This window comes from Sinohyriopsis cumingii, unplaced genomic scaffold (assembly GCF_028554795.1).
Source record: "Sinohyriopsis cumingii isolate HCF-2022 unplaced genomic scaffold, ASM2855479v2 utg000624l, whole genome shotgun sequence".
Classification (NCBI taxonomy): domain Eukaryota; kingdom Metazoa; phylum Mollusca; class Bivalvia; order Unionida; family Unionidae; genus Sinohyriopsis; species Sinohyriopsis cumingii.
The window spans coordinates 3,454,318-3,481,392 of record NW_028315919.1 but is presented as its reverse complement, the minus strand read 5'-3'; the positions used below and the strand labels follow the sequence as shown (position 1 = coordinate 3,481,392).

General features: G+C 34.6%; 2 protein-coding genes across 3 annotated transcripts in view; one reads left to right on the top strand and one right to left on the bottom strand.

Moving 5' to 3' along the window:
* The window catches only part of LOC149773625 (uncharacterized), a 76,313-nt gene extending 62,116 nt beyond the window's left edge, over positions 1-14,197 (bottom strand). For both annotated transcript variants that reach the window (XM_089946297.1, XM_089946298.1), the window contains exons 1-3: positions 14,122-14,197; positions 4,920-5,076; positions 482-604 (exon numbers count right to left, since the gene is read on the bottom strand). In XM_089946297.1, the coding sequence (XP_089802423.1) occupies positions 482-604; positions 4,920-5,062 (266 nt within the window). In that variant the 5' untranslated portion in view covers positions 5,063-5,076; positions 14,122-14,197. The remainder of the gene's footprint in view (positions 1-481; positions 605-4,919; positions 5,077-14,121) is intronic.
* A 188-nt stretch (positions 14,198-14,385) lies between these two features.
* LOC149773624 (ras-related protein R-Ras2-like) overlaps positions 14,386-27,075 on the top strand; it is a 64,784-nt gene continuing 52,094 nt past the window's right edge. The window contains exons 1-2 of the mRNA XM_089946342.1: positions 14,386-14,528; positions 20,297-20,384. Of these exons, the coding sequence (XP_089802468.1) occupies positions 14,418-14,528; positions 20,297-20,384 (199 nt within the window). The 5' untranslated portion in view covers positions 14,386-14,417. The remainder of the gene's footprint in view (positions 14,529-20,296; positions 20,385-27,075) is intronic.

Genomic DNA, 27,075 nt, shown 5'->3' with positions numbered 1-27,075 from the left:
TGATATTGCAATGCTGACTGGGGATTTTACAAACAGACATGATAACTTTGGTATTGAACTTGCTATAAAACACTTTTTACATTTCAATAAAACATTATTACTGGTTGTGATCATCAGCACAGTAAAGATTTTACTTTGTTGTGTGGTTGCATGTTGACGACTTGTGAATTCTGCTCAGGGGGTGGGGAGATGTTTATGGCCATTTATGCAATTTTGGAAAATTGCATTTTATGAAGAATATTTTTACCCTTAACTTTAGAGTGTGCCTGCGATCTGGATTCTTAACATAGTTTTTTTGCTGCCAGTATATAACCATGCTTAAGGTACCCTGGTCAGCACCCCTATGATTTGAAATTCTAGCTGGAACACTGTTAAGGTACAGTGGTATGCATGCAATGTGCATGCTGAATGAACACAAATCATTTTTTGGAAAGCCGATTAGAAAAGTTCAAGCAGAAATGTCTTGTCAACTAATACATACCTGAGTCTTTTGGCTGGTGGGTTATTCTCTTCATCCTCCTCATTGAGTTCTTCAATTTTACGCCTTATTTTACGACGGCTTCGTTTTGCTGAAGGTGTCTTTGGAAGAGGTTCAATTTTTGAACTGAAAGTAAAAGGAACTTAGTAGTCTTTAGAAATCATGTTGAATGGTGTTATCTTACCAAAAAACTGTCTCTCTGAGCAATCTTCCATGCAAACTTTACCTGCTGATACTGCAGAAGACTATACAAAATGTGTATATGCCTTGTACAATTCAAAAATTGTGCTCTGAGCTTATAAGCTGGCTTAACCAGAAACAAACTGACAATCTGTTGAAATTTAAAGACTGATCATGCTGATTAGTTCATTGTAAATGATCATCTTTAGATTTGAATCTATTGGATGTTTTCTCTATCCGAGAATCATACAGGTCTCATACTCAGCACACCAAATTGCATACATAACTTTCCTGTCACTCTCTGGAAAAGTAATTAATTTTTTCCAGGATGGCATCTATACATTTCAATGTTTTGCTTCCCCAGTATGATATGGTTGCCTCTGGAAACAAGTTGGCCTTTATCAACAGTCAAACTGCTCCAAATAGGTATAAGATTCCATTTCACCAGATTTAAGTTTTGTTCAAGGCTTTATCTCAGTGTACTTTGATAATCAACTAAGAAAGGGTCCCCATCCGCTACCTGAGACGTAACAAGTGCAAGCCTATGAGTTATACAGTGGTAGTTTAAAAGCATCAGATTGTCTCTCAATATAAATCCAGTTAGCCCATCACCTGCACCAGTAATGACTTTGGTCCTATCTGTGCCAAGACCAATTACTTTAAAGCTTGGTATTTTCTTAACATCAATTACCCTAGAGAGTTCCTCATATAGAGTACAGCTCAAGTATATTTTGGAACCCCACACATCATGGTGGTGCAGAGAGAGAGAGAGTAGAGAGGATTAAAAAAAATCCCTGAACTATCTTTCCAAACGTCCTGATGGAATTGCCAAGGCGACTCGCTGACAATTTTTCTGCACATCATGCTTTCTTGCGGAATTATTGCGGGCAGCCAACACAGCCTGGACTTAGTCTCTTTGTCACTCTATCAAATAGGCATGTCTTACTGTGTATGTCCCCTGCAAGCATGCTCTTTAAAGGTAGAGAGAGAGAGAGAGAGAGAGATGCCAAGTTATCTATATCGTTATCAGATAATTATATACATTTACCAGTTCTAATGAATAATGATTATGCAAGATCAAATTTAGATAAGATTAACATAGTCACACTGCCTTGAAAACTGTACTGATACCACTTTACTTTTTTATTTTACGAAGGCCCATTAACACCTTTTCCAATAAGTTTACACTTTTGCTTTTTGAAAAAAAATCTTAACAAATTTATGCACTGACTTGACAAGACATTGTTGATTTTCTCTATGCTACTGTTCAACATGAAAAGTAATCCAGTGTGATATGTGCATTTAAATTCCTGATGACAGCTGCTTCTGTTGAAAACAACAACAAAAAACAACAGAAAACACTGAAAATTGTTTTTCAAAATAGAAGCATGTCAAGGGGTTTTGGAGAAAGAAATGCTTTTTTTTTATATAGCATGTTTCCATGTTATGACCAGTATGTCATCTTGAAAATAAATTTCCACATTTAAACAGTGTGAAGCCCAATGGGCACCTTGCTCAGAATAGAGGAGGGGTGTGATCTGAAATTAATGGGGTCCCAGGTGTTAGATTTTTGAGCAACGACATAACTGTTTTTGAAGTACAGCAGTTTCTACATTGTGTCAAAATAACAGTTTTAAAACATTTGTCCCATCAAAGTGAGGTGTCTGGCAAGCTTGGCGAGAAAAAAAAGTTTGCATGATGAACGTAAATATACTTTCAAGATGTTGACATACATGCCATAACACGGCACAATCAAAATCAGAATACCACTGTCCTACATAAAATTGAGATCTGATTTTAATCAAATGAAAGCTTTACTAAAAATATGATTTACTACTGCAAAACCCCGACACAGTCGTGTTTCAAGAAAGCTCAATTTTCTGTAATTGTTACACAAAAAACAAACTTTGAGTCTATGTCTGTTAAATGTAGTATGTATAAATGGTAATCTGTAATGATTTGAAATGATATACAACTATCCCATGGGCAGTTTAAAAGCAGCAATTAAAGGAAAAGAAGTCAGATATAAAATCAAAGTTTCACATTAACTGGCTGACAATAGCTAGTGAGATGTGTTGATGGTTGCAGTGGCTGAACCCATTGTGCTCATTTGCATAGGTAGGATCAAGAAGTGAAATAACCCATTACAGGCAAATCAGTGAGATGATAGATACGTGTACAAGAACAAAACTTATCACATATTATTGCCTTGAATGAGAATGTTTAAGCTGCTATGTATTATATTTTTCACAAGTTTGTGAACAGCGGCAATGTTTCTTTGACGTTGGATTTTACTGCGTATTCAGAACGCAAAGCTTGATCATTTCAGTTATGGGAATATTGTTCAAGTGTAATTCATTTTTATTAAATTTATAATTGAATTGTAGCTACTGCAATGTGAAACAATATTAAAAAAGGGGAATTCTTGGGCTTGTGGTATTTGTAGTCTGGCAAACATGTCAACATTTCAAAAGAAAAGTAGGGAGAATAACAAATAAAATAGTGATATTTGTATCTAAAACAGGGAGGCTTTTATGCTGCATTTTTTAAGCTCCAGTTTCAATAAATATTGGCCAATCTTCCAGGTCCAATATTGGTGGGGGGGGGGAGGGAGAGAGAAGAGGGAAGACGGATGAATGTAATAAGGTAAAACTGGCAAAGGCAACTATTTACCCCAATGTATGAGCGCCCAAGGGCTATCGCCATCATTTCTCCCTGTGACACCTCAGTCTCCCCAAGGACAAGCCCCTCTTTTCACATTCTGGTCAGCTGTTGTTAAACTGCATAATATCTGAAGGTTAAACTTAAGCACACAAGCATAAGGCCAGTGCATTTATCTTGTGAATAGGACTGCCCTTCGGACATTTTATAGAAACCATGTTCTAATGTGTGTGTATATTAGCAGCACCAACTGATTGGAAAATAAATGATGCCCTATTTTGGTTGTAACTTACGATGCCCAGTACTTCATTTTAACAGGCCAAATATGCAGTCACAAGTTACTGTACACGTGGCAACTGTTTTTCTAATGCTTTATATCCCACCTTATTACCTTAGGTTTTTAACTCCTATGGCATGTAACACTTTATGAAATAAAATATTTATTCTGAATTAGTTCTCTGGGGGCATGTATACTGCGTGGTATATTTTGTTTTATTCCTTCTTTCAATTTAATCAGGGTATACATATACGGCAGAGGAATGCCAGGTGTTTACTGATTATTTTTCGGTGGAAATGTGATTTTTTTTGCAGAGAAAATTACACAGCAGTCACAGTGATCATTCATGTGATTGAAACTAATTGGTGACAAATTGTATTATTTTTTTTTACTATAGTACTGTTGTAAGGGTTTAAAAATCTGAAATTTACGTGAATAATGTTTACTCATAACATTTTATTTACTGAAGAAAAAAGTTTGAAATGTGATATTAATTATTTTGTCACAACAATATTCACAAGTGATAAAATAGAATATGGCATCTGTGAATTGCACTCAGGAAAAAACACTGACAGACAAATGTAATAATCGGGAGTTCTCTGCAAAAAATCATGAGATATTGTGAGATTGGGAGGTATGTGTGAAAATACCCCAAAAATCAGGAGGTTTGTGGAATTTCACTCAGGGCACGTGAGTTTATTTAAGTCACCAGCACGAGTCCTGTGTCTAAAATAACACTGAGCGGATTTTAAGAGTCCACCTACCTAGACCTTTGTTTTTAAAAAAGTGTTTAAATATTGGAAATTTACTGACTGAATTGTGATGGGAAATCAACTGCTGAAATATATGGACAACCAAATTTAAAGTTTCCATTCTCATTCACTTCAGGAATTCTGCTTTATGGCATAGAGCTTCATGGAACTCTGAGATTCTGTTCCTGAATTTCTAATAATTGAAATAAACTTCATTATTTTCCAAACAATAAGAACATATCCAGTGTACATGTATTTTCCAAATCCTATAAATAATTTTGATACAGGCTTAGGAGATGCAAATTAATGTCCAACAAAACCACCAAAAATAATTGTTGGGCTAGTAAATTTTCATACACCATTTTCAATGTTCAAACTCTTGTGTCCAATTTTTTTTAACATATTAAAAAAGATGTATCGACACAATTAAAATTTCCTGTATTATTCAGCTACATATGTACCATGGGTAAAATGCCTATAACTTCCTGAAAACATTCTGCAAGTGAATGATATTCAGAGATCAGACATATAATGACAACAAAGCAAGAACAAAAAACAATATCAGACAAACCTCTTGAAAGTTTTCTTTGCTGTTGCCAGTATTTCACTGAGGTATCCAAAGGCTTCTTCTTCAAATCGCATGAAGATTTCCTCCACCTTCTGACGAATATCCAGATTGGTCTGGAAACCAATGTAAAAAGGTAGGTCTGCCATAGTAGTCTACTTTCCTGAAATGTTCAACATGATAGCAACCATTTTAATCAAAATTTCTGCATGACATAAGTACTATAAATAGTAAATACACTCCATAAGTTGCAATAAAATGTGATGACAATGACTGTTCCAACACACTTGCAAGCTATGGGCAATAAAACGCTTTACTCCTGTATCCTCCATGTCTATGTGAATTTTCTCCTATTTTATGAGTATGCATAAATCAAAGCTATGTCAAAAACAGAATGTAGCAATCTTAACCAATGAAAGTGATTGCAACTGGAAGGGAAACCTTGATTTTTTTCATTTAAACAGTATGTAAAGCCATGTTGGGTCTCACAACAGTTAGAAAATTTAGTTGTGACCAGTGACCAGTTATGCAAGCTTAAGCACATTCATAAAAGAAACAAGAAATCACAGCAAAAACAACTACAGGTGATAAAGCTCAGCAAATTTTAATGAATGGTTTGCAACAAATATATTCCACAGAAATTTAAATATCAAGGAAGACTAAAAAGAGCTAAAAGAACAAAATTACTTAAAAAGTTACAATAAAAAAGTATACATAATTATAATAAAATTAACAAATGTATAAGATCAATGATTTTATCAAGAAATAATTTCCTATTTTTAATGTGCATGGATTTATATTTAGTTTACCATTTCAATGTTTTCATTATCTAGGTCTACAGTCCACAGTCCATGCTAATTATTCCCTCTTCCATTAGTAGTAGAGGGAAAAAAACAATACCAGTCCAACTGCTCAGTAAGAGTCAAAATACCACCCAATGCTGACCTGGACCTAAAGAAAAGGATATCATGGTGGGGTGAGATGAGGGAATCTTCGCAATGGCCACTTAAAAGATGGCTATGATGTCACATGTTGTCATCTGTGTCTCCACCAGAGGTATAATCTAGTCAGTCTCCTTAGAGACACTGTATTTATCCATTACAATATACACAATGGTGTGACTTTTTTGTGCAATAGGAGCATGTCAATAAAGGAGGGTGCTCAACTCAAAGCCTTTCAAAGAACTACAATCAGATCAAATGTAAAGATGCTCAAATTCTCTAAAAGTACATACAATAGCAAATACACCATCAAAATTCTTACAATATTTTAGTATTTACACTCTTCTGTTTGGTTGTACACCATTATCAATTTTATAAACAAAATGCATCAAGGACATACAAAAAGCCCAAACCTAAGTTGTTGTAGGGTTTAATGCTATGTTCAGCATAAGATATTTTACGTATGGCGGCCAGTATAAATGATGGAGGAAGAACCCAGGGAAAACCCTGGAATGAACCACTGACCCATGAGAAGATACTGGCAAGCTTTTTCATGCACCCACATTGGCCAAGCCAGAGACTCAAACCCATGCAGACAGAGGTGAGATGGCAGTGATCCAAAATGGTGAGTGCTTTAGACCACCATTTTAATTTCTAACCTAAATGTCACCAGGTGTCCCTAACAATGGAAACTTGTAGGCATCTTGAACCAAACACTATCAATGTAAACATGACACTCAAACAAATTCAACATGTGATTTGGATTTTTATCATAGCTTTTAACAATTTTTCATTCATATCATTACAGTGTCTGCAGTGTGGCACTTTATAGGGATGTCTAGCATTGTAGCACGATGTCCCACCCAGTCACATTATCCTGACACCAGGCCAACCAGTCCTAACACTAACCTCTTAATGCTGAGTGCCAAGCGAGGCAGCTGTTAGTCCCATTTTTGTAAGTCTTTGGCATGACTTGGCTGAGGATCAAACCCATGACCTGCATCTGAGACAGATGCACTAACCGTTAGGCCACCAGAATGGTTTTGAACAAATGAAAAGGGGTATATATTGTACATGTGTTCAAAGAGATGTAATTGTTGTTGTAGGGTTTAACTCGATTTTTCAGCACAAGATAAGCTAATATAAATGGTGGAGGAAGAACCCAGGAAAACACCGGAAAGAATCACTGACCCAAGTGAGAAATATTGGCAAGCTTTCTGACATACCTACATTGGCTGAATCTGAGACTCGAACCCATGCAAACAGATGTGAGATGGCAGTGATCTGTACAGTGAGCGCTCTTGGCCCCCGAGATGTAATTGTAAAATGAACAGAATTATTGAGATTATCATAGACTGAACGACATCACATCACACAAGCTGCCTGAAAACATTTACTCATGCAAATATGGTGACTGTGTTAGTGTTTTTCAGTCATATTGCTATGACGTCCCACTCAAGTCACAATATCCTGACACAAGGCCGACCAGTCCTAACACTAACCTCTTAATGCTGAGTGCCAAGCGAGGCAACTGTTAGTCCCATTTTTATAAGTCTTTGATATGACTTGGACAGGGTTCGAACCTGTGACCACACACTAAACCACTTAAGCCATCAAAGCGGTGTGACCGTATTAGTAGTGAAACTGTCTGGGAATCTATGATGTTGTCTAGATGTTTAACCTCAGTGCTTGTTGCACTAGAAAGTAATCTCCAGATTAAAACGACGTGCACTAAGACTCATTAGCAGAGAAAGTGAAAGAAGCAGAACACAAAAGAGTAACTGTGGATCTAACGTCGATGAAAAACGGAGAAAATAATTCCCTCGAGTGGAATATGGCACATCCATTAGGATTACTGGCGTGACTTCTGATTACATGACTGCGAAAGTGAATAATCCTTTCTGCCCTCGTTTACCACAAGATATCTGGAGAACACACTATGACCCAAGAAATTCTTTCACAACAAAGAAATCAGTAAACTTGCCGAGACAAATTCATTGGATTACAAAGTCAGGGGGTCAATGCAGATTTTGTTGGTTTTTAACTTTGCTGCAACAAAAGAAAGATCTTAAAGTTCAAGTGTAACTTATTAGAAAGAAGATGAATTAGCCTCTGCGATTTTTGGATAAATGTGTTCTAGGACGAAGTACTTACTTACATGAAGTCACTTATAGATAAAATTTCTGTGACACTAGTTTAAAACAGTATTTGCCAAGTATGACAGTTAATTTAAGTCCTTTTATTGCCGATCATCCGTATTTCAAACATATCATAGCAACATCAAATCTGTATCCAATAATTTTCCTATGCTATTTCTAATCAGTTCATCCTTCATTGACCAGCATAGAAAAATTTACATAACTTGACTTTGTTTTTGACATGAGATGTGAACTATCAGCACTTGCATTGTTAATCTGTATTTTAAATGCAGGGGAAGGTCCTAATAGTGTCAAAAAAAATCCTCCTGACTTTTGGCGTATGGGTATATTTAAATTAAAAAGAGTATTTAGCAAGGTTGGTAGCTGTCACATTTACTGAAAAGTATTTTGGACAGGAAAAAAATGACTTATGTATCCTGCTGTAAATTAATAAAAACCCATTTACAGATTTTATTGAATACCATATTTCATGTAATTTGTTGTACACGAAAAAACAATTATTAATTTCAGTGTATGAAAAATTATATGTAAAATCAATAATCATTTTGTGGTTCTAAACATGTACGAATAATAAAGGGATCGTACCGTAACAAATTCTATGGAACACAAGCTACACGACAACTTAATGGTACAAACATACAAAGTAAATGTATATTTTCCATCTCAAGAATCTAATTGCAATAAAAATAAAAGTACTCAAAAAGATTTTAGTTATTAGGAAACGAGAAAGAGAGGATCGTGTCTCTGTGAAAGCTTGTCTGCATTTAGAGCATATGTAGCTATTATGTTGTGTAATATTGGCAAAATGATAGTCCTACATGTAACACATATCACATGTTAGTATGTTTTAGTGCCCACAAAAGTCAAAACAATGATCAGCATCAAGGTCTTACACGAAGGACTAGCAAAATGATTAAGATATTTTGAACATATATTAAAGGGTATCATTTATTGGCAAATTGTATGCAAGGATACAAGTCTACACTGTCAAGAAATTAAGTGCAACTGGTATTTTTACAACAGCAATAATCTCATTATCAAATTGCAAGAAGAAAAAAAAAAGAACCTGAAATCACGTTTTAGTTAATGCACGCAAGCGTGTGCGAAAAGATGAAGAAAAAAAATGTGTCCGTGTACACGACCATGTTTATTCAGGGCGGTTTTTATTTTTAGCTTTTGCAAAGAGAAAAAAAGACTTTATAGTTACAAGACGATTGCGATAATCCTCATGTATTATGACCATACCATTAGTGTATCTCCTAGGGGTGAAAGACTAAAAAGAGTAAAAATTCACATTGCTGTCAGAATTGGGGGTCAGGCTGAGTAAAAAAACAAGACTTTACTATCAAAACTGGGGGTCAAATTAATATTTTGGGGGTCCCTGAAGCAAAATGAGGGTAATGGGAAACATTGCTACTATGTTCCACTATCAATTAACACCGCTAAATCAACAATTCATTCTTGTTTTAATTATCATGTACGCTGTCACAACAACTTCATGACTACGCAGTGTTATTTACACGGTAATTAAGCATGCTTAGTGCTTTGGTTATTCAAGTTGAAACAAGATTGAGGGCAAGAATTGACAGAATATGTCAAATCAGCGAGGCTGCCAGGAGGAAAATGAAAAGCTGTCAATCTGCTACTGAAGCCATTGTCCATAAAGAATTTGTTCCAATAATAATAATGAGCACTTTTGGACTAGAGTCCATCAGTGAAAGGTAGCACAGAGAACAAATTTTGTGTTTGATTCTGGATCGAATGGATAGCCAGTGTAGGGTACAGAACAGCGGGGAGGTCTGCTCTGATTCTGGTACTCTAAGTATCATCCGAGCAGCTGTGTTTTGAACTTTTTGACGTTTCTGGAGCAGACATTGAGATGAACCGGACAGAATTGAGTTACAATAGTCCAGTCTTGAAAGTACTGATGAACACATAAGTGTTTTAGTGCCATCAACTGAAAGATATTTGCGAATCGAGCTGATGCGTCTCAGCTCAAGATATGCAGCCTTGCATATGTTCATGACATGTTGGTGCAATGTGAGAGTACTGTCCAGAATAACACCTAGGTTTCATACTGATTGTGTGAATTTAATGTTGGTGTTGCTGATATTTATTGTTTGAGGTAAAGGATGTGAATGAGAAAGTCTTTTTGTTGTGATCAGAATGGCCTCAGTTTTATCATCATTCATCTGCAGCTTATTACATGTCATCCATGATTTCACATCAGAAATGCACCTCTCTACACCTTGGATGGTAGCATCAACTTCATTTGGGTGGCTAGATTTGTATATTTGGGTGTCATCAGCATACAATTGGTGAGACACTGGATGATGATCTATGACACTTGAGAGCGACTGAGTGTACAGAATGAAGAGAACAGGTCCAAGAACAGACCCCTGTGGAATACCACAACACAGATTAACTGGGCTGGAGTGTATTCCATTTGCAGATACAATTTGTGTTCTGTTGACCAAGTAGGACTTAAACCACAGGAAGGCTGTATCACGAATGCCAAATACATGCTGGAGATGGTGAAGTAATATATCATGGTCTATTGTGTCAAATGCTGTAGACAAATCAAGGAGAGTGAGGACTGTAATCTTTCCGCTATCCAAAGCAGAGAGAATGTCGTTAACTACTTTTAGAAGAGTAGTTTCACTATTGTCGCAAGGGCGATATGCAGATTGTACATTGCTAAAAAGACTTTGAATTCAGACGAGATACAAGCTTGGATAGAACAACCTTTTCTAAGATTTTTTTAAATGAATGGGAGATTAGAAACTGGGCGGTAGTTCTTTAAATCATTATGATCTAGTATTGGTTTCTTCAGCAGAGGCTTTACAATGGCAGTTTTGAAAAATGATGGGAATTCCCCAGATGAAAAAGAGGTATTAATAACATCAGTTAGTGAAGGCAATACTGGATCTAAGCAGTAAAGCAGCAGTGGTGTTGGAATTGGATCAAGTTCATATGACTTTGGTACATTCTTCATCAGGATTGTACGTACGAAATCCATAGAGACAGGTTCAAATGCTGCTAATGGTTGCCGCTCAAATTCTATATCCCAACTGTATGGTGACGATGAGTCAATTGAAATTGTGGTGTTTTATCTCTAATGGTTTGTACTTTGTCACGGAAGAAATTTGCAAACATGTCCGGAAGGTCGACTGGAGAGAAGGTAGTTGGAAGTGGTGTAGATTTGTTTCTTGTTATAAGGACAAGTGATCCTATGTATTACTTGTTATTTGAACTTGCCAATAAAGATAATAGAAGGGTATATGGTTGAATAGATTTGCAATAAAATGTTAATTAAATCCATGTCAAAACAGAACAAACACTTAAAAGATAGTATAACTGCATATACAAATCAATTTAACTAAGTCCGTGACTTTCAACTTTACGATAGAAAATGGCAAAGTTTTTATATTTTACATCTGTATGATTTTAATGAAACAATAAGACTAGTTGACCAAGGGTCAGTGGTCTTCACTTTTGCATGTATTGAGATGTAAGTTTTGTTGGATAAGAAAACATCAAAGGGCTTCCTAACTCATTTTAAAATGCATGTGGTGTTTTCTTACAGTGACAGACTTCATAAGAACTAATTAACGATAAGCTTTCAAGGTATGGTCTTTAAAGTCCTTTGTCCATTTGTTAATAAACACCAGTAGATATAGTAATGACAATAAGAGAGCTTATGCATCAATCATTGTATTTTGTCACCAACAATTATTAATTTTTGTAAAATCAAAATGGCACTACAGTATTTTTTTATCTTTTCTGCAAACGTAAATCTTCTTAGTGGAAATTTTATGTCCGATAATTTAGTGGATTTTTCAAAAAATACAAAGTGATATGTACAAAAAAAGAAATGAAATACAGTATTGCATTTCTTGTTCAATGACAACTTGTGTCAGATAAGAGAATATGTAAAAGCGAAAACTCTAAAAGGTTTCTGTATCTTGAACACAATTTCCTTGCTTTATTCATGCATTGTTATGTTAATTACTAATACTAACTTTTGAAACAATGGAAGTTCAAATATTTTCTCATTGTTTGAATACAGGACCTGTAAATTAAACGTTATTTCAGTAAAAGTCTGTATGGCAGCAACATTCACTCCATATCAAAATTTTGTGTCTCTACTTCATATGCCCCAAATTAAACCCAAAAAGCAGTTAAACTGTTAAAATTATAATACATAAAAATATCTCAAAACATCTATTTCGGTCCAAATAATAAAAAAAACTGAATTTGTAAACAGTCAAATAATCTTTATGAATGTGCCAAATTAAGTTTTGATATCTCTATAAATTAAAAAAAAACTGGTTATGGTACCACTTTTTGACAAAAAAATTAATTGTTTTCAAGATTTAGTCAATGTTGTTAAAAAAAAATCATAAAATACAATTTCAGACATATTTTCATAAAATAAACTTTTATATGCTTCTTTGTAATAGCATTACATGCGTGTCAATTATGATAGAGATATCTTTCAAATAAAAATAAATGAATGGTTCACCCTAACAATATATTCCAAATACAACACTGGTCTTTCATTCCTCACTGAGAAAAGAGCACAATTACAGGGTACAAAAGGTCTCTCTCTAGACACTCTGGGTCGACTTCTCAAACCACCTAGTCCTACAATGTAAGATGTAGCACATGTTGGTTTTGTTTTAGTGCTATGTCTTGCTATCCAAATAACAGCCTTGTATAGCATGTTCCGATGTCACTGACATCGGAATGAGTAATCAAAGTTTCAGGAACATCGCACACACTTGGCAGCCTATATCAACACTCTTCCACTAATTTATGTGTAATTAATATACTTACTGTACTGTTTTTATCTGGCAAAATGCTAACATAATACTTGCAAATGGACGCATCTTTACTTTCCATTGACATACATTTGAATTTCTTGCAATGCGACGGTTGTCAAGGTATGACGAAGTAAGTTCAAGTAGGTTGGGGATATGTTTCTTGAACGAAACAAACCGTTGCTTACAGTTCCAGTAGGCAATTTTTTTATTCATTCAGTTAAAGAACAATATTTCAACTTAACCCGATCTCGGCATTTCCGGCTTTTATTGCCTTCCAGCCAACTCAAATGTAGGCCAACAAAACTTGAAAACAGGTCCATTTCTTTTATGAGAATTTGAATTTATTAGAGAAGACACCAGAGTAAGTTATGTCTGACTAAAACATTATGACATAACTTTGTAGAAAAGCACTGTTATTTTAGTTGTCATTTGTGTGAAATATTCCTGAAAAGTTGACTGTCATAACAATGTCAGTCGACATAAAAACACGCTACACAGCGCCGTTAGTTAGGCTGTAAGACCGTAACGCCCACAACATAAATATCAACGTCAAGGTCTTACATGCAGGACTATCCAACCACCATACGTCGGGGCAAGTTTTCCATCAGACGTGTTCTCCATGTTCCGAATGAAATAACTAAGTTTTGCGCATTTGTAATATCATTGATGAATTTTGTTTTTAAAATGGGCACGAGTAACAGTCAAGTGGAAGAGGTACCAATAGTAAAAAGGTACCAAGGAAAAAATAATTCTATAGATAAAAAAAAAACAAGAAATTACAGCCACATTTTACCGGTCGTAAATAAATGGTCCTTCCCAAATCGAACTGGGAGAATGCGATATTTCAGTGCTTAGAAATTAAAATTGCAAAGATATTTTTAGCCACAGTAATTAAATATACTGATCCATTTTTCAACTAAGCCTACCAATCGACACAATAAATGGCTACTGTTTACGACGTTCTCTGTAGTTAGCACAGGGGTTCGTTACAAAGAAAATTGGAGATCCGTCCTTGAATCAAGGGATGGCGGTTCTAACCTGAAACAATACTGTTACAGGTTAGAACCCCCATCCCTTGATTCAAGGGCAGATACTCCAAATTATCTTTGTAACGAACCCCTATGGTAGTTATTAGGCCTACGGATACTGTAAACGTCCGTTAACGTAAGTGATACAATTACTCGAATGAGATATACATCTTTTTAATATATAGAACTAAAAGCGTTATTAATCAAGATGTAAAGCAATAGTACAATGTAATAAACACCACTGTTTGTCTTACTTAAGCAGAATGTAGCCCTTCTTGCCGCCTGTTGTTCAAATCTTGCAAGACATTTTTGCAACCAATCAGAATTGAGGATTTTGGCGACGCATGATGCAGAGGTAGCAATCAAGTTTTAGTTAAGTATAAAATAATGGGTCTCCAGAAACAAAAATATAATAACGATACACATTCAAAATATTTTCATCTAGTTTATCTTATATTTCTAAAAGATATTAGCGAAACGCTGTAATCATTACCGTAGTTTCGAATTTTACTCCATCTTGTCATGAACCGTAATTTGTAAACAACAGAAGATGTATCGGAATAGTAAAGAAAATAGTAGTAGTTTTAATCAGAATTACAAACTCGTGGTTGTGGGAGGAGGTGGTGTTGGTAAAAGTGCCTTAACCATACAGTTTATTCAGGTAATCATTTAAGATGTTCTGAATTAATTTAAACAGAAAAATAACATTGTTGAACAAAACATACAGTACACATCACTTCCTCGACATGAGAATATATATAATCAGCATACTCTGTTTTTTAATGGTGAAGCTTCAGAGAAATCCAAAAATCTAGTTTGAACTGCGTCTTGGATGTTAAATGGCATGTTTTCTCCAATTTATATGCGACGGATTAAGCAGTTCGATCAGAGGGTTTAGTTAAGAAAAAATGGTCCCACATAAAATTAAAATTTTAAAGGGAAGTATGAAGTACAAGACATGTAGGTCGTTCAGCTGACTATTTCAGTAATGGATGTAATTTTTTAGATGTTTATTTCACATACTTTTAAATGGTGATCATTCACTTTATTAGGATCCACGTACATCCAAATTTCTTTATGAGATCATATTCATAATAAAATAGTTGACCCTGGAAATACATACTAACAGCAAACCAGTGTTACAGTACATATACATTTTTAGATGAGGTCGACCTAAAGATATGATCCAGTACAACTGGGATTGAATGTCGCAAACTCTATCACAATGAAAGCTAAGCATGTTGAAAACAATATGCACTACCTATATCAGTGTTCTGCCTAGGTCATTTTACCATAGCGGTCCTGCTGCGCTATCATTTAAGCATGCTATGCTTTAGAATCCACTGCTACAGTATTTGCTTATGCTGCTATTCTTTTATATTTCCTGCTATCCTTATAAAATTGATAATGTTAAACATCCTGTCACATAATTTAAAACCCTATTACTTAAATGACATATATTCTTACTTTGCTTTAGGTATTTAATTAAGATTATCAAGGATAGTTACTCATTCACTTAGTTTTTATCTTTTGTACACTGCCGACCTGACTCTGGTGCATGACCTATAATGTGGGGTTCATCTTTGCACTGATATGGTTATGTGATGGTCAGTAATGATGGTGCCTGCTGATAGTGTTTGTTGTATTTATTTCAGTCATTTTAGCTACCAGCTAAGAAAGTTAAATATATTTTGTTTTTTAAAGTTAAGCAAATTCTTGTGAAAATTGGATATGTAAAATAATCTATAACCTGGCTAGCCCCATGTTGGTCTGGTTAAGAAAAACTGATGATGATTCCAGTTCAGATAATGTGATCCCCCACCTGCCAAAAGGTGCCTGAGAAATGAAGGACAGGGATAGAACATTGGAATTTACTAGATCATATGGTAAGTTTTCCATATTGCAAAATTTTGGTCTTGAACTCCTTAAGTAGCAACAGGTGGGATGGGGGGCTTGACTATTCCTTGTGAATTATTAGTTTATTTATTATTATTGTAGTAGCGGTAGTTATAGTTGTGATTGTTGTCATTCATATTATTTTCTGGAAATTGTGATAATGAATGAAAGTTGTATTTTATCCTTGAGTTGCTCCTATAGTTACATAGCAAAATAGTTTCATAATTAGACTTGAACTCAAAATTTCTGATTTCTTTTTTTCTCTCTATCCAAGTAAGAAAATGAGTAGTTTTTATTTTTGAATTTTACCTGTTTTGAAAACGTGTAAATATAAAGTTTTGGTTTATATCTGAAGTATTTTCCAAACAGTAAACAGCTAGCTTGCAGTTGGAATGTACTACATAATAAGTTCAGTGGTGATAATTTTTAGCAGGGTTCTCATCATGAGTGACCACTTTAAGGAGAGAGCAAACTTTGATGATGTAAAGGTGGAGTGGCACAATTTAAGGACATTTTGGTGTATATCAAGAAGCCAATCTCAGTTTGACAGGCATTGGAAAAATTGCTGTTTTCTAACAATATTTTAACTTACTGTCATTGCTTCAAGGAATAAATAAAATGATGATGACACATTTATATATTCTTGAAGAAAAGTAATATGTATTGCTTTAGTTATACTGTCATGGTTATTTTGAAAACTCACCATCTTTACTCTTGAAGAATTTGTTCCTGGCAATTGACATGAGAGTGTTTTGTGTCTTTTTTCCCATTCATTAATAAATTGTATATTCCACTTTTTCCAGACCATGTAAGATCATTCGTTCATTCTCTGTGATGAACAGTGTCTGAAGGAACAGGTTGACGCAGAGTGTGCTGAATTACTCTATGACAATCAGTACATTACTAAAGACAATTTACTGGTAGTACAAAAGGACATTGTCTAAAACTAATTTAATGTGGCAATCAACATAAATGGGGAAGTGAAGAAACAAAGGATATCATGTATTTAAATTCAAAGAGAAATCAGTTTGACATGTAATCATGTTATAACTTATGGAAATAAAGAATACTATGTAAATAGATGTATTTCTCTTATATGTCTAACAAAAAAGTATTAAACGAAACCAAGTGCATAAAATTACACCATTATTTTAAGTATTATTTGTACATTGCTGAGTATCCATATCAAGAGAGATGAATGGAATTACAAGTGCATGACATCTTGGCATTTTCTCCTATGTGAGGCCTTCATGGAAATCAATGGAACACTTATGCAATCTGATGGTCACAATGACATGGACGCTGCCAAGGTTGTCAACAACAGTACATGCATCATGGTAGTCTTCACCAGTGCACAATATCTATGGAAAGGAAACTGGAGCATTTCTCAACATTGTTGATATTACTAAAACAATCTCAGATTCTCCAGTTAGCACAATGATTATTCAAGATCCACTAGCACGTTTAAGATGTTTCATAAACATGCAAACAAACATACAGGTCAGGTTCATTTTATAACACAGTGGCCTAGGGACCATGCAGATTCCACCATTGCTGCAGCTTTAGAAAATTTAATGCTTAATATCAGTAATACTCTACCTGTTGCTGTTGTAGCTAGTACTTTTCTGTGAGGAAAATACATCACCAAACAACACAGATTCTGTCCTCCCATTAAGGTGAACCAGAATCTTCAAGAACACTGGATTTAGGGTTACTGTATTTTGAACTTCAAGAAAAGGACACTGTGGAGAGTGGGTGTGTCTGTATCAGTACCTGTATTGAGATTTAAGGACTGAACAAGAGGACATGCTAAATCACACTTCATAAGAGCTCCATATATCTCTGGCTTGTGTGAAAGAAACTGTTCATATATTTTAGTCACTATGTTGTTTGGTACATCCTTTATGTAAAGAAGATTAACTGCCTCTTATGTGGGTCAGTGAGTGATTTCTTATCCTCTTAAGTGCTAAATATTCTTTGTAAACTTTAAGACTATAAAATTGATGTTTATCACTGTTTAATTAAGCTTTCTTGAGAATATTTTTGTACTTGCTCCATACATGTGGTATATGTCTTGTCTTGGCATTTTATTTTTCTCTTCTGAGGGTACTAGTATTTCAAACTGATTGTTTTGTTTGTATTCAAATAACATTTTCTAAGCTGCAAGGGTAGGTAATTTATTTAAATTTCCTTGTTATTTTGCAGTCTGCAGACATGTCTGCCAATAATTTTATTCACTTTACCTATATCAATCATTGTGACATTTCTATACATGGTAAGCATGCCACATACCTCTTCTTTTGTTTCATTTATCACTAAACTCGATTGTCAAGACTCATGTGCACAGCAACCTGACACAGCATCAATGTGGATCTGGCCAAGTTTGTCACCAAAGTGGATCTGACTGAGTTAAGCAACTTGGTTGTTGTTTGTGTTGACCCAAATGAACTTTTGATTTTTCGTGGCAGAACTGGAAATCTTCCAATGTCTGACACGGAAATCAACAGTATCGTTCTGAAGTCAGGAGGAGCTGTCACAAGAACCTGTCTGAAATCACTGAGGACCAGGGAATCAGAGACTTGTGTGTCAGTTACCTTTATCAGAGACTATTTTGATGAGTCCATTGATGCAGTGAAACAATATGTGGATTCAAAGGCTGCCCTGGTGCTATCAACCATATCCTCACCAATACATGTAGTAACTTTACTGAATGAAGTTATTGAGGGCATAAGAAATGGCTGACTTGTTGTTTTTGTTGATTGGGATATCTATATTTGCATCATGACCTATTTAATTTAAACACCATTACAGCAAAATAGAGTGTCATTCATTCACCATCAATTGTTTGTGCTTAGAACAGAACATTGTTTCTTTGAAGTACATCCTTTTTACAAGATGATTGTGCTGATATGGATTAGCTTAGTCATACTGGCTCCATGCTTGCTTTAGTTTAGCCTTTAGCTATTTCGCATATTGGCCATGGCTGATCTGAGTATGAAAGGGGGAGCTACCTGGAGCAAAATGAGATGTGTCACAGGGACAGGTTACAGGGAGAAGCAGTGCATCATTTGAGCATTTCACACATATTGGACAGGGAAGCTCAGATCCCTGCAAGAGTCAGCTAGAAATCATCCGTGGGATGACCTTGATGTACCCATACCCACTCCTGGCCAGCTTGGAATCATCACACCTACACACAAAAAGGTTGATAAAGAGATTGGCAGCCATCTTGAAAATCTTATTGTCGCTCTTCCTTATTGAAAAGTCATATCATCATGGGGTTTTCACCACAAAACTTTGTATAATGTCTGGCTTGTCCTAAATAGTACTGATCTTACATCCATTATTTCTTCAGAAATCTTTTTATCAGCACCCCTTTTAAATGGAAAGTAATTTTGACATTGGGTTTAGCTCTAAAGAGTTCTTATGGTGTGTAGTTGGTCCTGAATGAAAATGAAGTAAATTGACCCTCAATGTGGCCATTATGGTGCCATCCTGAAAATAGTATTACTGTATCTATGCTCCTTCCAAATGGATTGCTATTACAGTAATGGGGTCTTCACCAACAAACATATGGTATCTAGTTGGTCCTAAATGGAAAAGGTGCCAATCTTACACCCAATATGGGTGGCACAATGGCTGTCATGAAAATCTTGCTATCACTACTCCTGAATGGATAGTCATTGTGACTTGCAGGTTTTCACCAAAAGACTTAATGTCTGCTCTGTCCAAAATGGAAATGGTGCCAATCTGACATCCAAAATGCAGTTACCAAAATGCAAATGCCCAAAATGCAGTTACAGCTGATTTTAAAATATTGTCATTGCTGAAAAACAGCAGAGATGGTTTCAGCACTAAGCAGTTAAAGGGAAGAAATGGTTTTTTATTGAATTCCTAGATCTAGTCCCTTCAAAGGATTCTCGTTAACAATTTATTTTGTATAACCTGTAACAGAAAATTTACATCATAGAATAATAATTGCCAGTATTAAGTTAGAAAACTGAGAGACCAGGACTAGTTATTGAGGTAACACATAATGTACAGTTGTATAATATTGATGGTCAAAGACTAACATTTGAAGGTCAGGATGCACTGGAAGTGCTTTCACAAATCTCTAGATGTGCAGTACGAATATCCCAAAAATTTCAGAATCAGATGATAGCCTAGTTTATGTTTAGTGGTCAGATAAGGCATTTTAATAAGAAGCTGAATGCCATAGGACTTCACATTTTTTTTTAACCAAGATTTTCTCCAGTGTGTAATGTATAATTTATTGCTGTATTTGGAAGAAAATATAGATATATCGTTAAGTAACCCCATGTGCTACCTGAGTTCAGTGATTTATGCACATGGAACCCAGGCCTCTTGAAGACCCTTGGACTCTGTGTGCACTATTTTCCAACCCTGCAAGAGAATATTCAAGATTTTAGCTGCTGAAAAACAAAGACATTTTAATTGAAAGATTTCATATTATTATTCATTTGCTTGTGGAATTTGGTGAGAAACTAATTTTGATATTTTCTTATTTTGCAGTCCTATTTTGTAACAGATTATGATCCCACAATAGAGGATTCTTATGCAAAGCAGTGTGTCATTGATGGAGAGGTGGCCAGATTAGATAGTAAGTTAAGTATATCTTTTTACTTTACCTCATGGATATTAAATTGCAGTGTAGCCTTCACTTTAAAAAGGGCTCTTTTATGGGCAAGTGTCAAAAAAGATGATATAAATGCTGTATGAGAAATAAGTACAATTGATATCCAGTGTCTGAAATCAACTTTCATAATCTTGTGGACTTCAAGCCAGCAACCATTGATGCTTGTAAAAAGAATCTTTTTTTAAGGTTACAAGTGTGCCCAGATGATTGTTTAGTTTTGGCTGTTAGATAAGCAGTAATGTTAAAATTGCCAAATCTTAAGGACTTCAGACTATTAACTGTTGATACATATCAAACAAAATATTTAGTTCTGAAAATTGCCAGTATATGGCTTCCAGGCATGTTTTATTGTTAAATGTTGTTTTAAGCCAGCTGTGCATTTTGCCAGGTTTTGCTTTAATCATACTTTATCAACATTATCAATATTGTACAAGGCCAGTGTGATGGAATGAAGTTTTGTTGAAAAACTTAAATTTTCTTTCACTATACAAAAATATAGTGAAGTGAGGAAAAATTAAATAAATATCCCAAGTTCCTAATTTATTAAAAAGAACTAGCTGCTAGCGTGATATTTATTTGGCCTCACAAAGGTCTTAAATTTAGTCAAACTAAAGTCATTAGGTCAGTTGATATTCACAGATACCAGGGAATGCTGCTGTAGTGATCTTCATTATAATATGAGATATAACATGGTTGTTTCATGGTTCCCAGATTTTAGCTCTTTGACTCTTAGACCAAAAAGACTGTTGGCCTATCGGAAGATTGGCTGTCATCTGTAGTCTAAATGTTATTTAGCACAAGTTGTTTTAGTTTAGTCGATCTTAAATTAAATTGGTACATAACATGGTCAGCAGTTATGGACTCAAACTATCACACCAAAGCAAGATTCCTCTGTATCCAAAATGGAATTTAAACTTTATGATAACATATAAAGTACCAAGGTAAATTTTACAGTGACATTTATGGATTGATCTATAACAGTATACATACTTATGTACTATATGTCTCACCAAGTATGTTTCTGTATATGATTACCAGCAGTGTTATATACATTTCTATTTATGTATAGGGTTAAATGGGAAATACAGGCTATATAGTGCCCGGAAAAATCTGGATAGCCAAACTGGCACAGTTCAGCACCTTGCTAAAATCCCCAAAGACCTCAGCTCTCCAAACAAACTATCCAGCATGAGACACAAGATTAAAATTAAAATTGTTGCAAAATCTCTCTCAAAACTATTGGTGGGGTTGGACAGGGTGATTGTCCAGGTGCCAGAGATCTTGGGGCACCAAAACCTCTTTAGAACATCATCATTACCCTGGTTGCCATTTACTCTTAGTACTCCACTGAAAGGCAAGAAATGGGAAAATTGTTAAAATACAAGATCAACATTTTTTGTCACTGACCAAAGTATTTAAAAGGTCTAAGTCTTTCTCGTATGGATTGGCATTGCAGGATGCATCCAGTATTAAGGTTACCTCAATAACATTGTACAGTACTTGTATCTAGAAAAGTACTTGACCTGTACCACATTCTCATGCACATGGGGGTGTCAATGATGGCTCATCACACTGAATTTTTATATCAGGACAGAGATTTATATTAGGTACTTATTTAAATATGAGTGTTGGGGGTAATCCAAGCTGTTCTTGCAACCCTCTTTCCCCCCCCCCCAATCTCCCCATTATTTCTAGAAATGCTTTCAGATTAAGTCCAGCAATTTCAGAAACAAGATGAACAGTATAATACCATGTTACATGCATGTTCAGGAAGACTGTGATTCATACAATAAAATTTGTCCAAGCAAGTAATTAGAAAAACCCACCATGAAATATTCAAACTAATCAAGAATTTCATTACTTATTGTATGTAATTAAGACAGTTACCTCCAAGAAGGCATTACATATACCCACCAGGTATGTACTATTTATTACTCTAGGGAGTGCCTCCAAAGATAGCAATAAAAAACAAACAAGATCTATAAATAACTCTGGTTGGTTGGTTGGTTGTTTTTTAATGGCACTTTTTATTGGCTATGTCTGGCCACGGAAATAGAGACTAAGTTCTGTGTTCCAAAGGTAGGATTTAGTGAGCAGACAGATGTCATTACCATTGTTAGCAATGGTAATGATGATGGTGATGTTGTCCTTGTCATGGTGCCTTATGCATTACACCTACTTGGGTCTGGTAATGCGGATGTTGATTTCTCCAATTATGTTAATTCTGATACTGTCACATCTGTGATACCAACAATATTTTTGATATTAATGATTGCCAGGAAGCAACTGATGTTTCTGAAAATGGAAGTGACAGAGATGACTGATTCAGCACCAACTGTTGTAGCTGGAGCTATCAAGGTTATATACTGTACTTATAATATCAGACATTAGACTGTAATACAAGCTAATTTAGCCCTATATTTTATACTTTTTTGTACTGTTTATGAGCCTCACAGTGTCATTGATAACAATTATTAAAACAAAAAAAACAAACCTGACCATTGACAATTTGTATCCTTCCAGATAAAGAAAGGACTAATTTAATAGTCATTAAGTTATTGAACAAAGGCATCTTCACAAAAAGTGATCTTTAGGATTCACCAGCTGTGACATATACATGCATGTTGGCAATTTCATTGGATGATAAAACTTACTGGATTATGATTTGTTTTCTTTTTCATCATAACAGGTATTTATACAGTGTATATTGTTTGACATTTTTATTGTGTTGCATACGAGTTCTAACAGTAATCATACCAATCATGCCAGTATAAATTGCATACGAGTTCTAACAGTAACCATACCAATCATACCAGTATAAATTGCATACAGGTTCTAACAGTAATCATACCAATCATACCAGTATAAATTGCATACAAGTTCTAACAGTAATCATACCAATCATACCAGTTTAAATTGCATACGAGTTCTAACAGTAATCATACCAATCATACCAGTATAAATTGTATACTGCATATATATGTTCAACATCATGAACATGGATAAAAGTGTGTGTGTGTGTTTAATTTGTACAGGTGTGTGTTGTTTTGTTTTCTCTGTGATTAAATGTTATGTAGAATTCTCATTTGGACTTGACCTTATCCAAAATCAAGTTCATTGTATACCTGACCAGTAACTTTTATTTTGGTTAATAAATAATACGATGTTTATATTTTCTCTAAGAGTGTAGGTTAAATATTATGGTCATTATCAGTGGAGGTAAACATATTTATTTGGGTCTGGGTGTAGGACATTGGTATTCCCCATTGAATAACCTGTTGTGTCTTGTGTTTACCATATTCTTTATTATAATTTTAGTAAGAGATTTTATGTTCTAGAGATAAACTTTGGACCTACATCTTTGTTCGTTTGTGTCTTAGTTTTTTATTTAATCTTGTTTACTTGAGAAATTACTCATTCTTGCATTAACATCTTGAAGCAAAATCAGTCTTATTGCTGTGTTCAGATTTTGACTTTGGTGGAAATTATTTATTCAGATTGTTATTCTCTGGAATTTCAAAGTTCCATACAATATTCTTGAACAGAAACATTAACTTGGAGTTACAGTGAATTCAGAGAAGAACATTTTGGATTATGTTATTGTGATTCATCAGAAGACTTGGCACATAACCATATCACAGACTAGCAAAGGCATATCAACACATTTAGTGTTGGATCTTATTTTGAACACCACTGGAATTTAATTAGAACTTTATTCCTTAGGACTGGTGATATAACTTTTTGGACTATTTTGGATTTAATTTTCAATACTTTAAGTTTTTTTTAAATTTTCACTTTTGTATTATAGGGAAATAAATTATTTGCTGAATTTTACAAAACTTGTTGCTTCTCACTCTTTTCTAGAATTTAGTTTAACACATAGAGTTGTAATTATAGTTATAAATAGATTTTATCAGGGAATGCATCTTGATGATTGCTACATTCTGCTCACAAAAATAGGTCACTGTGGCTTGTATTTCATGCATCAGTGACTGGTTAAATTTTGTTTCAAGTTTATTTTTCTGGCTTTGTTCATGTTAGAATCATTAGACTACGTGATTATATAAATCTTTATTTGTACTTCACCCATACCGCAAAAGAATATCACGATGACCTATATTCCACATTTCACTGGTTTAGGTAAAATTGTTGCATTTAGCTCATGACCACAAGTTGTTGGCATGCTCTTTGCATAATATCCTATGTAGAATAATGAATCTTTGGGGTGCATCTTGGCGAGCACTACTTCCTCATTGCCATAGGTCATTATCATGATATGTTCATTTCTCCATCACTGTTCATGCTAGAAACACAAAATTGATGACGTATATCTCTGTTACAACAACTCTTACAATACAAAAAGTCTCATTGTGACCTGTATTTCAGCTTTTACTGGTTTTGGTTAAGTTTTGCATTTAACTCATGACTTCATGAGCTTTGGGAACACATACATATATACATGTGTATGTACATACATGCAGGTGTACGTGCATACATGCATGCACGCATCCACTAACAAAAAGCTGTAGTTACTCTGAATATTTTCTAATGAAAAAGCATGTCCATTGGGTACAGAGGATCAAGATTTCAGGGCCATGTGACAAAAACAAACCCAGCCCTCTACATGCAACATTCTGTGTATATATATATATATATATATATATATATATATATATATATATATATATATATATATATATATACACATAATGTTGCATGTAGAGGGCTGGGTTTGTTTTTGTCACATGGCCCTGAAATCTTGATCCTCTGTACCCACTGGACATGCTTTTTCATTAGAAAATATTCAGAGTAACTACAGCTTTTTGTTAGTGGATGCCCATATGCCTTTGTTGGCACTAGCAATGGCCAAAGTCGTACAAGGTTATAAAACTGCAAGAGGACAATGAATATCTATTTTAAAACAAATGTACATGTATCTGACAATGAAAACATCAATGTTTGTGATAGTTAGCCAATTTACAGTGTTAAGTGTTTGATGACCGTTAATGTAAAGTATTTTCAAAGTCAGTCATCCCAACTAGGGGAGGGGGAAGATTTATCTTGAGGTTAAATAAAGAGACAAAATGTATGCAGATATACGGTTTGTCCTGTAATTAATGATTTGCTAGTTTAGAAAGAAATGTAATTCATAAACCATAGGTTTTTATTATAATAAATACTGGTAGATAATGAGTTTAGAATTGATTTAAATGAGAGAGCAAAATCTGATAAACAATTCCATGGTAGAGCTCATTTCATTTTAACTAGATAATTCTTTTTCATGAGTTACTTTAGAACATAATAAAATTTTTATTGCAATAATGAAAGTGTTCAAGGAAAATATGATAGTACATTGAAAGACCACAAAGTTATGGTGGCTCAGCTATTGATGCAGTCAAGATTATCACTTTTTGTTGTTGCAGTGTTAGTGCAATATGTGCTATTATATCCATTTGTTGTTCTAAAATGTCTTCAAGATTTGGAGGGGAGAGTGTCACATTGTTCCCTACCCATGGGATTCTATCTGTAAAGATTGTTTACAAGGCCAACACCAAAAATATGTGATTCCTATTGCACTGGTTTTAAAATTAGTGTAGGCAAAGCATTACATATATTTATTGTAATTTTTGTAACATTTTTATTTTATAAACATTTTTTTTACCACTGGGCGAAAATATATTTTCAGCAATAAGAAACAGATATTTGGCTGATAGGAAATGCACATAAATTTTTTTGTTTGATGTTTCACTGGAATTTATAGAACATTATGATCAAGAAATGTTATATCCAAATTCATCACTTTCTTGGGGGTTGGAGGGGGGGGCAACATGCTTGTGTACCTGTCCATGTCAGTGATGTTTGACATGTATATGGTAAACAATTTATACTGCTATGATTACTGTCATATGTAATGGTAACATTTTCAAACAATATATATTTGTATCAATATATGCTGTCTTGATAAAATGATACCCCAGTTAGTGTTTAACAATCCGATGAAAGTGTCAACATGCATGTGTATGCACCAGGTGGAGAATCATAATTACTTTTATCAGAAATTGTTTTTGTTCAGTAACTTAGCTGTTTCCTGTTGAACAATAATTTCACAAGCAATATCCTCATGTTACAGTAAATTTACATTTCAGTTGTTAGTATCACAAACATGACAGTGTTACTATCAGAATTAAAATAATCCATGAAATAACATCGGATTCTTCATTACCAGTCCAAAGTTGTAATGTGACAGTGTTACTATCAGAATTAAGATAATCCATGAAATAACATCCTCATTACCAGACCAAAGTTGTAATGTGACAATGTTACTTTCAGAATTAAGATAATCCATGAAATAACATCCTCATTACCAGACCCGAGTTGTAATGTGACAGTGTTACTATCAGAATTAAGATAATCCGTGAAATAACATTCTCATTACCAGACCCGAGTTGTAATGTGACAGTGTTACTATCAGAATTAAGATAATCCATGAAATAACATTAGATTCCTCATTTTCAGGCCAAAGTCATAATGTGACAGTGTTACTATCAGAATTAAGATAATCCATGAAATAACATCCTCATTACCAGACCAAAGTTGTAATGTGACAGTGTTACTATCAGAATTAAGATAATCCATGAAATAACATCCTCATTAC